Here is a 14910-nt window from a genome sequence, read left to right on the forward strand (position 1 = left end):
TCAATTGAGGAAATGTTGTTATTTTCTTTTTATTTATGATAAAAAATACGTTAAAACGTTAAATACATGATTTGTTATGACGTGGAATTACGGGCGGCGGCGAGTAGATGACGAACGGCGAATAACAACTACTACACTACTCGACTACCGGGCGGCGAACGCGAGTGAGATGGTGTTTTGCAGAGCGGAATCGGTCGGCCGGCCGGTCGGGGCACGCGCAAAAAACCCAGCGACACACACACAGACAGACAGACACACGCGCGCGCGCGCGCACGGGACGACGGCGGTGGCGGGCGCGATTTAATGCACTCGACGAAACGCGCCGCCGCTCGAGTCGTGTTAGTAGTCACTCCGTCAATCAGTGCTGCGAATTTCGTGCACGTCCAACCGGCAGAGGACGTGCACGACAACGACGACAACTATACACATACACGCCCCACGACAGCCTGCACCGGGCTCTCCAAAACTTTTATTATATTGATATATAAATGCGCGTATATATATAACTATAATATGAGACACGGTGTTGGTACTACCCCGGAGGAAGTCGAAGGGGTTGCGGGAGACTAACCCCCCTGGCCCGGAGAGAGACCGTAATATAAAAACCCCAAAAACACACGGTCGTCGCATCGATTTTAATCGAAATGACGCATGAGCGCGGGGCGTTTCTTATACCAGACGAGTGGAGTTTTTACTTTTTTTATTTCTTCTGTTCGTTTCTCTCTTGCGACTGACCGAATATTCCATTATTTTAATATAAAATTATAAAATAATAATAATTCATAAGGAATATTATCAAATACTTTTGCTTAACGTTTTTTTTTTTTTTTTGCTATCTCACATGTCACATGCACGCATATAGAAAAAATACTAACCAACGAGTTTTGCAAGGTTTCCGCGATTAAAACAATAGATTTTTAAAAACCTAGGTTCAACGGCAATTAAATAAATGCGTGTTATTAAGAAAAAAAATGGAAATCACATTTATGAGTCCGGGTTACACGCTATAGACTTGTAAACCAGTGTGCGGGATGATCGCGCGAATAAAATTTTTAAAAAACCTTGTAAAACAATGTTTTAATATTTATAAGACGACCAAATTAAATAAGTAGTGTATTTTTCAAATATTTTCCATAAAGTGTAATATTATAATACATTATAATTTATAATAAGTTGTACAATGTATACATTTTCAATTACGGTTTTACGGCTGGATGAAATATACTTAAAAATATTCTTAAAACTATAATTAACAATATAAATATTTTACCAATCGGAGTAACGTAACATACATAAAGTACGTATAACAATAACTACTAAATAGTTTTTTTTTTCTATTTCTTCCTAATTTGTTTTCATCATTTCATAATTTTAATTAATTTTTCAATTTATAATCATATAAAATATAATAAAATCATCTATGAAAACAATTTCTCTGTTTTAATAATTATTTAATAAGTTAGATTTTATAGATTATATAAAATGTAGCTTTGTTATTTTTATACGGTTATACCTGGATGGTTTTCGTTGGAATTTAGAACACATCTGCGACGCGTATGGAGGGTAAGTAAATAGCTCCTAGCAAAAGTAAAAGTACTTTTACGACCACCTCGTGGTTTTTATATGACCGAACTACGTCGACAAGAAAAGGTTTTCAGTTAACGACAAAAGTTCTACAAACGTTTTACACATCTTTTACATAATTTTCTCGTTTATTATTCTATAAATGGAACCAAAAGAAGAGATATATCGCTATTTTATCGTTTACTAAATTAACATTTTTATGTATAAAACGTTAATGTTCTAAATGTTGAACATTTGTTTTTAATCGCCCTTCAATAAATATTTATCAGAAAGTAGAACTTTTATATTTTATATTAGTATTGACTTTACAGTGCAAATAATTAATGAGCAAACATACCAAAACCAAATAATAATAAAATATTAATAAATCGTACAAATATTTATCGTGAGTAAATACGTAAATAATAGAATCAAATCGATGTCAGCTAAATTCTTGACCTAAGAACAGATAAAAATACTACAGCAGCGATAAGAAAAACTATGAAGTAAGAAAAATAAAAACGTAAATTGGCTGTTGTTCTTGATCTGCCCCGACCTAAACAAGGTATCTTGTTATGTTAAAATTCTAAAAACATTATAGCCAAATAGCTATTTACCCTCACGTAAGATTCTTAATTATTGTAGACTATTTTTACCCCATTCTTCGTATGTGTGGCATTCGGAGATAAAATATCCTAATTTAACTTTTTAGTTTTTAATGAAAACATGTTCAGCTGTTTTGTACAATTTCTATAATGTTCGCTAGAATAAAAAGGTAACCTTTTAGTTATAGCCAGACTCCAGTTTTATTTAATTTACTTTAGGAGAATTATTTTTAGTAATAATATTTGTGATTAAGGATTTTAGGAATTGAAAAATTAAATATTCAAGCATTTGTTTTAGACTAAATCTTAACAAATTCTGAGCAAGGCAAAAATCCACAAATCATTTTTTTTTTAATGCAATACGATTTATTATCGATTTAAATAATCCCCTTCGTCGCCACTTAAATATTTTAATAATATTGAGTTACTAAATACTTTGTACACCACCACACTAATAATTACAAGTAACAATAAAATTATTATATATTATAAAAATGTAATTTAAAAATAAACATTAAATTAAATGACATATGTAGCTATTTATTATTTAAAAAAATTGTATCTAGTACAACGCAATAAATAATAAATTACTTTGTCCTATAAACAGAATAATAAAATACTAAATATTGAAAATATTGTTCTGTCCAATATTATGATTGCTAATAAAAAAATCATAGTGCTACCTAGTATACTTTTCCATCAATTTGTTTATGTTAATTCAAGTATTTAAATGTTGATATTCTATTGATTTATATAATTAAAAAAAAAAATTGTCTACGTCCTATTGTTTTTCCTGTTTTTATTTTCACGAAAAATGTGATGCAAGGTTATTCTAAGCTTTATAATATTGTCCAAAAATGTTATATTATGTAATATTGTGATCTCAAACTGAAAATTTAGTTATATTTTGAACATAATCTAAGTTTTAAAATTTAAATAACCTACAACCATTGACGATAAATGGTGCAGTGGTGGAAATTTACACACCATAAATGTTTTTTTTACGTATATGACAATTTGACATATTGTAGGAAATTATAGGAATGTGGGCAAACAATATTATTATTAAGAAACTAACACCACCACATACCAAAACGGAAAGGAGAAGCATTACAATAATACAATCAGACCTTCAATCAAATAAATATTTTCAACTTCCTCTTGAAGGAAACTTTTTTTTGGCTTATTTGAGGGCAGTTGGGCCTATTGCCGCTTCCACAATCTTCTTCCACGTTTCTCTGTGTGCCCAGCTCTTCTCAATTTAATACACCCAGTATCCTTAGGTCTTCTTTGACTCGGTATTCGTATTCCCTTTGTTGCCTTGGTCTTCCCCTTGGTCGGCTTTTATTAGTTTTCCATTTCGTAATCGTCCATATAAGTTAAGTTGGCCCTCTGGCCTCTGCTCTTCATAAATGACCAGGCCATTTTGATCTCTGGCTCTTGAGTGTTGCCACGATGATATTGATGTCACTGAAAAGTGTTATAAGTTCTCTTTTACACCTTATTTCGTATTCGCCTTCGTCGTTTCTCACTGGTCCAAATAATCTTCGTAATATTTTCCTCTCGAAAATCATTAATTAATTTTTTTCATCCGACTTGGTGGATGCCCACAAACCGCAGACATAATATAGAACAAAGGGTCTAACGAGGGTCTTATATAATCTAATTTTTGATCTTATATTATCTTATCTTTATATTCTTGAAAGTTTTTTGTATTTAAATAGTTGAATTAATGAGAAATAACATTTATGTCCAGCTATGACTCTATTATGTATCTCTTCATGACTATCTGCCTGCGAATTTATATATACCCCTAAATATTTTACTTTCTGAAATAACATGTCGTATAGTTAATAGTTATTCATTTTATGTTTTATATAATATGCCTTATAGATGCCAATGTAATTAGACTAGGATTTTAATAATATTATTATTGATTTCTCAGAGAAAATTAATTGTATCGATCATTGAGAAATTCTTCCTGCAGTGACAAGTCATGTCAAGATTGCGTATTTCTAGAACTATATTATGCACTTTTGTAATATTGTTATATTATTATTAGACTCCATGCGCATATTTACCGTTTTCATTATATTATATAATTAATATAAATCTAAGTAAAGAAATAAGACTTCATTACTTTAATTATTTTGTTCAAAAGACCGTCACGGTCGCACCCGCATGTGAAAACTCCGTCTTATTAATAATTAATTATAATCATAATAATTACTATACTAACGCAGAACACCAAATTTTACTCTCTTATTTTTAATATTAGAGTAAATTAGCCTATTATTAAATTAAAAGGTCAGAATATTATCCAGGGCCGCATACAGGCTTTTAAGTTCCTTAATTTTACTGGAAATTAAAAAAAAAAACCCATAGACATTTTATTATAAACGATTAGTTGAAATTTTGACGACATTGGATATTCAAACGTATCTTAGTACCTACTTACTCCACGAACAAATTTAGTTATTTAGATATTGTTCAAAAAAATATAAATCGCAGAAACTTGAAATATTACACTATAATTACTTATATTACTAATACCATTGACATTTTCAAAAGGTATGTACTAATTTCAAGCTATTTATAGGGATTTTCAATTAACAAATTATTTTATTAATTTTCTTTTAATGTAGACAAAATCTTAATCACTCAGTCAAAAAGCTAAAAAAATATGAAACAAGATACTACAAAATTTGTTCTTATACCAGTTTAAAAAAATTTTCTCGAACATTACTTTGTAAATTAGGACGTTGTCAAAAACGGTTAGGCTAAATATAAATACAAACTTCGACAAAAGTAGTTCTTATAGAAAACTAAAAATCTGAAAACCACAATTTTTTTTTTATAGTAGGTATACAATTTAGTTTAACTATTTTAAGGGGGTTACAGTCGGAAAACTAATATAGATTTGACCAATCTAAACATAAATTTCTTATTTTTAAATATATTATTTTTTTTTTTTCTTAAGAAAATTGACAATATGTATTATTAATTATATACAATAAGTAAAAGCGGTGGCGGTACACAAACAACCTATTCATAGCATAAAATAATACAAGAAGCACACGATGAGGGAAGTCATTCAGCGATAGAACCCTCCAGAAATATATTTAAATTCCGTATCATAAGATAAATCTTATAAAGAGCTGCAATCGATGAAAAAGTGGTTTTTAGACCAAAAAGCCAGACAAAACTGAAGGAATTTGGTTTGATGGATTTCAATTTCTTAAACTGATTTTCATTTATTACTAAGTTTACTAGGTTTCCTTCAAGGCGATTCTGAATATTTATATTTTCAGCTGTGATATCCATGAATAAATAAATATAAAATATTTTTTTGTATTTATATTAACACATTAACACGAATTATGACACTAACAATAATTGGAATATTGAAAATCACGTCGATGGAATCCTATAGTAAACTTGATAATATCAATCATAATCCGTTTTCAAAATTAAAATCCGTCAAACCTAATCTTTCCAGTTCTGTCTGGCTTTTTGGTCTAAAAGTCACTTTATTTTCATCGACTGCAGCCCCCTTAACGAAATTAGATATTTCATGTTTTGTTATTTTGTTGGAATCAAAAAATATTTAAGTACTTGTGAAAGTTTTTGTGATCACTCATCACGTATAATGTATAAATGTATACTATTATTCTCTACTATAGTCTATAACTATACATATTTTCTAAATATTTAGATTCATTTTAAGCTATTTATACCTTTTCCATTGTAACTAATCCACACGTACGTCACTCACTCGTGCATCAGTATTAACTTAAGTATTGGTGTAGCAGTACATTATTGTACATGTCAGATAATATGAAATAATATATTATAAGCAATAATTTTTACTTGGTCAATGAAATTGGTTTTGGGAAAAAATAGTTCAGCCTACCATAATAGCGTATTACTAAAAGAAAAATAAATAGAGAGCAATATCATTAATATAATAATATAATAAAATATCCATAGAAATATTGGCTAAAGACAGATCAGAATCGTTTTCGTATGCAATGATTTATTATTTAATACCATTATATTAATTCCCTTTCTTCCTCACAACCACAAGAAAAATAGTTTCTGTGCTACTGTCTACAATAACCAAGACATTTTTTCTATTTATATTTAATAAATAAATATACCAAATCAGTAATGGCGAAATATTTGTGTATAATATTATAGTTTCAATATTCAACGCTTAGCATACAACTATATTGAGATTTATTTATCTCAAGATATCGAGACACAATAGGATTACAGAGTGATCAGATATGATCAGATATGATTTCAGAAATATCATAGAATTCTGATCATTATAATATTATATAGTATAGCAAAAATCTTCTCATTGATAAAAATATTCTAATTTAAAAAAGAAATATAAATACAGAACCAAAATAATATGTTTATACATTGTACAGCGTACGTCATAAACTCAAAAACCATTATAAATTGTCCATTATTACATTCTAAAATTTCGGTCGGTTTATATTGATAAATAAAATTAAAAACTTTTAACAGAATTTGTTCGTTTGCCTTGACGATTTTGTCTAATTATATGAAATTCGTAATTGTTTATCCTTATTTATCCTCTATATCACTTATGTTCAAATTAATACAATTTGGATTACTATTACTATTTCAGAATTCAATACTATTGCGTAATATATTTTCAAATTGACTTTTTTGCAAATGTATTATTGTATTCCTTTTTACTATTTTTACAACATTTTCGGAGATTTTTTATGTTCTACGATTTCATTCGTCGATTATATTATTACAATTTCATATTTTCATGTCTATTATAAGAGAGCTAATAAAAGATTTATTTGATACCATTAATAATATTCTTCTATTGACGAAACTGGGATTTCTAATAAAATTAGTTATATTTAAATATAGTACGCTTGTGCACGCGAAAACACAATTACGTATCATATAGACCTTTTACTCATTTATCGTTATTCATTATGCATACTGATTACTTGTTATTTTTCAGTGCTTGTCAAAGTACGAGTAATGTATACGGTTTTTACGCGTATGTTAAGATAATACAAAAAAATTTAGTTGTTTTCCCAGAGGGCAACATCTCGGGGGAAGAAATACGAGACCGTCTGGACCTATGAAACCCCATGACATTAGCTGTCACGTAAAGACAATCTACCAGTCACGCCTAAATAAATTAACATAAGAATAATAATAATAATAATAATAATTATTATTATTATTATTATTATTATTATTATTATAAAGGAATAGATGAATCCGGTTTTCTGATGTTATCCGTTAGCGTCACAATATATATTAAATTCATATGTATATATATATATATATAGTGTTACATTATAATAACAGAGAATTACAATCTCTAGGTATTATATTATATTGACCTTAGGTCATAAAAATTGTTGGCTAGGTGGAACACATACATAAATAATAATATAATACAATTTACATCTTCTCGCCGTTAATATTTCCGTCGGATCGACAAGGAAAAAATTTAACAGCGCGTTTAAAAACGCACAAGGTGATACGTACACTACTACGTGTTAACGACAATAATAATATTAAACGGAGAATATTGAATAATCGAAAATTGACAACAGAATACTTGCAATGGTAGTGAAAATAATAATAACTACCTATAGTTTAACTTACTATAATATTATTTCTATGTTATTAATTATCGTTTATAAACAAACTATACACAATAATGTCACAAGCCGGATAAATCATGTGCAATTTTAAGCCACACTAACTACGGGCAAGTTCGTGCTACGCTGTAATTTTAAATCTGCGTATACAATGATTTTATATTATAATATTGTTATTGTTTTGAATTTTCTTATACATCCACGCAGTCTCGTGAGCCGAGGATACTGGCGGACAACGCCATTGCGTTCCAGTCACGCAACGAAGGATTGGCCGGCCATGGAGCACGAAAAATACTACGATGTCGACGGAATATTAAAAAACTCGACGATCCCATTACGAAGTGGTGAAAAAGATGAAAAATCTACAGAAAAACCGTCGAGAAAACAAAACACAAACGCTCGGTCGGCTCGGTCGGCGGTTCGGATCCCGAGCATCACAGGCAGCCGGGCCCCCTCCACCGCGCACCATCACCACAACAACGGCGGCGGCCCGGCAGCGGAGTTCGCCCACCGACCTAACGATTCAAGCACGTCTCTGTGCGTGTGCGTGTGTGGTGTCCAGGCTGGCCCCGCACACCACGTTGCCAAGCCGTGCGTGCGCGCGCGCACGCACAGACACACCGCTGTACATAATAAAACTATGTGCTCCGGTGGCGGCCGGGCCCGGCTTTCACATCGATACCAAACACCGCCGCCGTCGTACCACCACAACGACGACGACGACGACGACCGATAACAACAACACTACTACTACTACTACTACAACCCTCGGAAGTCTTGTATTCACCGACACATACAACCCACCACTATTCGGCCCAAAAGTTATTTCATTCTGATTTTTTGTTATATTTACTACTCTGGTAGTCTGGCTGCAGACGCGCTCGCTTTGATATCCCAGTCTCAGTTCTTGGTGTCGAACGGGTTTTATGTGTTTACAGTTTGCGCCGCTCGCCACAGTATAAACAATATGATTTCATTCATCGATAAATACCTATATTCAAAATTCGTTCACGAGAAAACTCAGACCGGAAACTCACACTTACACTACGCATTTCGAGTGTAAAATAATATTGGTTTTTCAAACGATCATCCTCGCTGTGATTCGTTCGTTTTCAAAATGTGTTCACAGTTCGATTTAAAGACAAAAAACCACTGAACTCGCTTGCACACACGATACAACCGGTTTGACGGGATTCGATGTTTCTTTTCTTTACCGACCCCATCGTGTGTATCACCCTTAGCGACACACACGTTGCACATTAGCCAATAAAGAAGACCCACTTCTCCCTCGTATTTCTCAAGAAAAATACCTCATGCTGTCCCCTAGCGTTTTTATGTAATACTCCGAACACGACATCGTCGTCTCACGCACACGTTTATTTTATCCGACAAAATCGAACACTGCCGTTCGTTCTAGTGCACATAATATAATATATTATATTGTGCTCGCTCGGGGAAAAGATGTTGCAAAATTTCACCCGAGCGAACACCGTTATTGCACGTGTGTGACACACATTCGTATTGGTTTCCTTCCACCGTGCCTAATACATTTTCTCGATCACGCACACACAACTACAGTAGTTGTCGTACACGAGCGGGAAAAAGAAGCATTTGATCATATTATTTATTATATTTTAATGTGATGAAAAAATGTCGATTGTATATTATGCGCACCAAGAGCCGTGTTGTTACGATAAACGGCTCATCGTCGTTGTATAATGCGAGTACTATATAGTAGGTATATACTATGAAAAACGAACGAAGAAAAAAAATTATAAGAAATGATGGTCGAGAAAAAAAAAATTAAGTGTTTGTGTAAGAGAGAAACGGACAGAGAGAGAGATGAACTCTACTACTAGTAATATAACTACTACTACTATTACTACTACCACCATTAGCAATGTGGGCATTGAGTATTTGTGTGTGCGTGGAGATGTGGAGATGTTTGTGTGTGTATCGCTCCAGCGGTGTGGACGAAGGGAAAGAATGAGAGAAACCGAGTACGATGACGACTACGACAGTAGTGCGGCGTTGCCATTTCAGTATTTTGATCCGTGACGGTCGATCCTACTATACAAAAACACCACACGCTCACTGCTATTATATTATTATTATTATATATAATAACACGCTACTGCCGACACCTTCAACAACGTTCCTGCTGGGTTATTCACCCACAACAATTATTAATTTAGAACGAGAACGACGGCTTATACGGCTATACAGTATACACGTGTAAAACATGTATAAAATAAAAATGCTCGCCGAACTGGCAAAGCATTAAAAAAATATATATAATAACCCCGAGGATTGAGAAACGCGTCCACCGGGCAGGAGGCTGATTTTATTTCACATCCGAAACTCCACCGAAGACGACAATGAAAAGACTGGCCACGTTAATGTAACACAAGCACAACTATCAAATATTTCGGTATCGAATAATATTGTACTATTTCCGATTACTGACGCGCGTAGTATTGAAAAAACCACGCCACCATCGACCTACAACCCCCACCCACCAAACGAGTGGAGGAAAACGAGCCGTCGTCAAGGGGAATGGTAGAGTACAGCCGAGAGTAGACAGCACCACCGCTGACGCCACACACCCGCGCCGCCTTTGACGCCCACCCGCCGACGCCAATGAAAACTTAATAATAATAACGTGGCGTGCGCGCCAATACGAGGCGGCGGCGGCGGCGTTTACCAGGAGTCAGGACGGCATTTTCTCATTCCGTTAGCCGCGGCCGTCGATGCGGTCTGTTCTCGAATCTCGAGCGCGCGCGTAACAGTTTTCGGTTTATTACTGTTACATGTACATTGACCCACATTCAAATAATAAGTGATTTTACCGCAATTCGTAATAATATGTATAATGTAAATATTATAATATTAATGCCTCGTCGTACAAACGCGTTTAATAGCTTAGTAGAAAAAAATATCGGTATAATATTGGACCAGGTGTCACGCCACGCTAGCACCGCGGCGTGCCAATTCAACTCAATATTATAAATAAAGTATCACCACGTTTGTGCGCGCCAAAAACTAACGACGAATTAATAGCTCGCGGCATTGCACGGGCGCGCAGCAATGATGTGTAGCAGATATGTGTCGTTTATTTCCTCGAACACCCATCGAAGTCGTCGTACTTATTATAGCACCGTGGTAAAACTATTATCATAGCACCGGATGCTATATCGCATTGTTGTATTGTATTACAATAGCTGCAGTTCATGTGTTGCACACGGCTTGCGGTCCACAACAATATTGTTAAACAGTGTACACTACACGTCTACACCGCGAAGGAGCAATGTTACTCACCAAGTTCCGATAGCGCTATCGCGTTTTATTCTGCTACTATCGGTCAGAGATAAAACATTATCGTTTACCGTTATCAATTATTTGTAAACATTGTCGCGTCGGAAAAAAAACATCACCGTTATAATAATATTTAAGGCTCACTCGTAAATTATGTGACTATCGCCGTCAGCCGTCACGCGACGACGACCGTTGTTGGGATGGAGACGATTTTTCGGATTATCAATATTCATTTTATACTATATTATATTTATTTCACCCACCGCCGGACACGAAAAAGTTTTACCGGCCACGCATCTGAGTCACGCACCACGGCGGCGGCAGCACATCGAATTGGGCGCGAACGTCGTCTTTGTTATTATTGTCGTTGTAGATTTGTATCGATTACGCACAGGCAAACGCATATTTTTTAATAACACCTCGCCCTACCTGCAGCGGTTTTTTTACACGCAGCACGAATTGCATGTTGCACATCATGACGTATCGGTATCGTGTTCGGTACGCACAAACCGTCTCAAAATAGTGCCCCGCGCTAACCGCAAGAAAAATCACATATTATATTATATTATTATAACGCGTGTTATTAGTCGGCGTGGTGTGTGGTGACCGAAGAGAAAGTACGTGTTACCTGGGAATATATTATTATTATTATTATTAAGGGGATTTGCGACGTTGTGGCGTACACGAAACGTCTTATAATAGTGGTGCGTGCGTGAGTGCGCGCGAACGCGTTTAAACCGTCGCACACACGCGCAATATCCCATCCTGATAGTTACGTAACGATGTTATTAATACAGCCGTGTACAGAATATTATTTGTCGAGTACACAATGTGTGCATAATACATAATGATAATATTATACAGAGTGATTCACCAGGTACGCTCACCCCCATTGTTTCCTTTGATAATGAATACATTCTGATTTTTGGAATATAGGAGTGGTGTCCTCTAGCGATACCAACTCTTTTTTTTTTTTAAACGACTATCGTCCTTTTTCCCCTGTAAATGGATTATCAGATGACATTTTCGAAAATGTTGATCCATCAAAATGGAAATCCGAACGTGCAGTTTTTGACTTGACTGTTTAACATTCGATATTCAATTGTAATAAATAATTATAATAACAGTAGATAAAGTTAATAAAATGCGTTATGATATAGTTAACGTTTTATTTTACTTTATTGTTCATACAAAAACTTGATGTTTCCAGTTACTTTTGAAGTCATGGAAATAAAAAATGAATTAACTACGGGTTTAAAAAAACCATGTTTTTATCTCAAAAATCCGATTAAATCACAATTGATTGTATTTTTTGAGCACTGAAGTTAGGATTTTGGCAATAGTACGTTTTACAGATTGGTCACCTCTCATTTGGTGTTGTACCTTACAGACTACAGTACAATAACAACAAATGTATTTCATGATTAATAACAAATTAATTAATAATAACGGCGTAGTAATTCGGATGAAGTATTTCGGGGACATAATATTTGATTCGGCCACACCTGCTGCTGCTTACACTATTATAGCCCCCGACGGCCAGTTCGTTTTATTTTATACATAAAAATAATTGTTTTCCGGTAGATTTCGTGGTCAAAATTAGATGTATTCAAACGTTTAGTTGTAAGTATTTTGAATTGTCTATGTTTTATTGTTCTTATTTTTTTACGCGAGGTAAAAAGAAATAATGTTCTTGTTGTTTTCTCACCGGAAAACGACATCTGGTCGAATTCCAATTTCCTTGTCTATCAAATCCGTTGCCGAAATAATAGGGCATAATAACCTTTGATTAAAGCGTAATTTTAGGAAACGCATATTACGTTGGCAGTATCGTATAACAATGTTCGAATGCAGTTCAACGGTTACTGTTGATTAGACAACAATGTATGTTTGTACCTACAAGGAAACTTCATAACACACAACAACAACAACTTTTCATTGGTTTCCATTGCGAGATGATAACATTAATATTTTTGGTTATATAAAACTGATAGGACCAAGGTTTACGCCACGTATACGCAAACAAGGCGAAACAATTGAATTTGAGTATTCGGCTCTATAGTTTTATTTATATCTCAATAACGTACTCGGTTGGAGACCTTGATTCATAACGACGAAAATTTAAGAACCCCAATAGAGGCAGCCGTATTTAAATAAGATTAGTGCGCTACTCGAAAAACAATAACAAGTGGTAATGTCCACACAAATATACTGCGCTCAGATATGTTGCTTCCAGATATTTGCAACGCCAATATACTATTAACTAATTCCATTAAGTGCCTCCTTTAATACCCAGATAAAAAATAATGTAGATGAAATACACTTTAATACGCAGCAAAAATTATTTATTCAGTTACGTTTTTGGTATTTACATAATTTATAATATTATACATTGTATATATAGGAGTGTGCGTATAGATATATATACCATTTTTCGAGATCAAATTATTTACGTGCTTCTGCGATTTGCTACCCTTCTCACATTTATCGTTCAACTGCCACAAAATAACACTGTAATTTTCACTGTTCATCAACGCCATCGTCGGTTTCTTTGTGGTCGGTAAGAAAAAAAATATACAAATAAAAGCAGCGTAAAGAGCTAACACTACAAAATACTAATTTGTGACCGTAACAACAATGAATACTGCGATACCTATAACGAATAACTGCTGCTTTTATTTGTTATTTTTTTTTGGGAAAACTTTTAAATACTTACATATTAACGCACAACGATACGTACCTAACCTCCTAGTATACGTTAATAGTTACTAATTATAATTTATAATACAGCGTTCTGTGGGCCGAGTATTAACTCACTATATTAATAAACGATAGACGGAACTGAAAGTATTTCAGTTTCTTCGTTTCAAATATAGACAATACACGCAAACTCGCATTGGCGGACTGAAAGCCTCATGTTGACGCACTTGCGTCAACTTTTCATTCTAGTGGTGGCAGTAGCACCGAAGTGTATACTAAGGTCTAGGCTACGTTTTCTTTACAACATAACTTTTTATAACTACATATTAAGTAAATAATGTATATTAGAGTACCTACCTATACTGTGGAGCGGTTTTAGTAAAAGTTGCATTATATAAAAATGAAGTTAACCCGCATTTTATTTTGGAATATTCCAAATTTATTTACGTACAGTAATATGGGCAATAGCCCCCAGAACTACACATGGCTGAGAACTGATAAATCGTCAACTAAACTAAAATAACGCAATGAAAATGGCGGAGAGACAACCTCAACGGAATCAGTCACCACGAAAAAGCTCAACAAATGGTCCGAAAATCTTTCCACTATAAAAAAATCATGGGAAAGCCAAACGTGTGGACTTACATTGTCGCCAAACGACCGTGATGTTGGTGACCTACTCTACCGCGCTTGACGGCGACAGAATTTCATTGAAATCGCGTTCGTCGTATTATTATATTCATTGTCTCGGGATCATATATAATTTACATTTATAAACCGGGCTAGGCATGCGACACCAGTAGATTTTTAAAGAATATTATTCAGACAACGAGCGATACTGCGTTGTGTACTCTCCGACAGCTATATACACCAAACAAGTTCATTGCCCTGTCACATAATGAACCAAATGATGATGGTTTTATGTTAACCAACATAACTTTCTACGGCCCATTGCGCATAATCCCAATAAAACTGCCCTATTTAATGTTTTATTCCAATACAACTGCTGATTTTTTTTATACTTTAGTTCGATGAAAAGGCGTATAACAAATAAT

At 33.9% G+C, this 14910-nt stretch overlaps 1 protein-coding gene across 3 annotated transcripts in view; it reads right to left on the reverse strand.

Moving 5' to 3' along the window:
• LOC100169050 (titin homolog) overlaps positions 1-14910 on the reverse strand; it is a 58642-nt gene that overhangs the window by 29364 nt on the left and 14368 nt on the right. Inside the window, exon 1 of one of the 3 annotated variants that reach the window (XM_008187758.3) lies at positions 67-770. The exons of the other annotated variants lie outside the window; for them this stretch is intronic. Within the exon in view, the coding sequence (XP_008185980.1) occupies positions 67-68 (2 nt within the window). The 5' untranslated portion in view covers positions 69-770. Of the gene's footprint in view, positions 1-66; positions 771-14910 lie in introns of those variants that run through there. 3 annotated transcript variants of the gene reach the window in all.

Source organism: Acyrthosiphon pisum, chromosome A2 (genome assembly GCF_005508785.2).
Source record: "Acyrthosiphon pisum isolate AL4f chromosome A2, pea_aphid_22Mar2018_4r6ur, whole genome shotgun sequence".
Lineage (NCBI taxonomy): Eukaryota > Metazoa > Arthropoda > Insecta > Hemiptera > Aphididae > Acyrthosiphon > Acyrthosiphon pisum.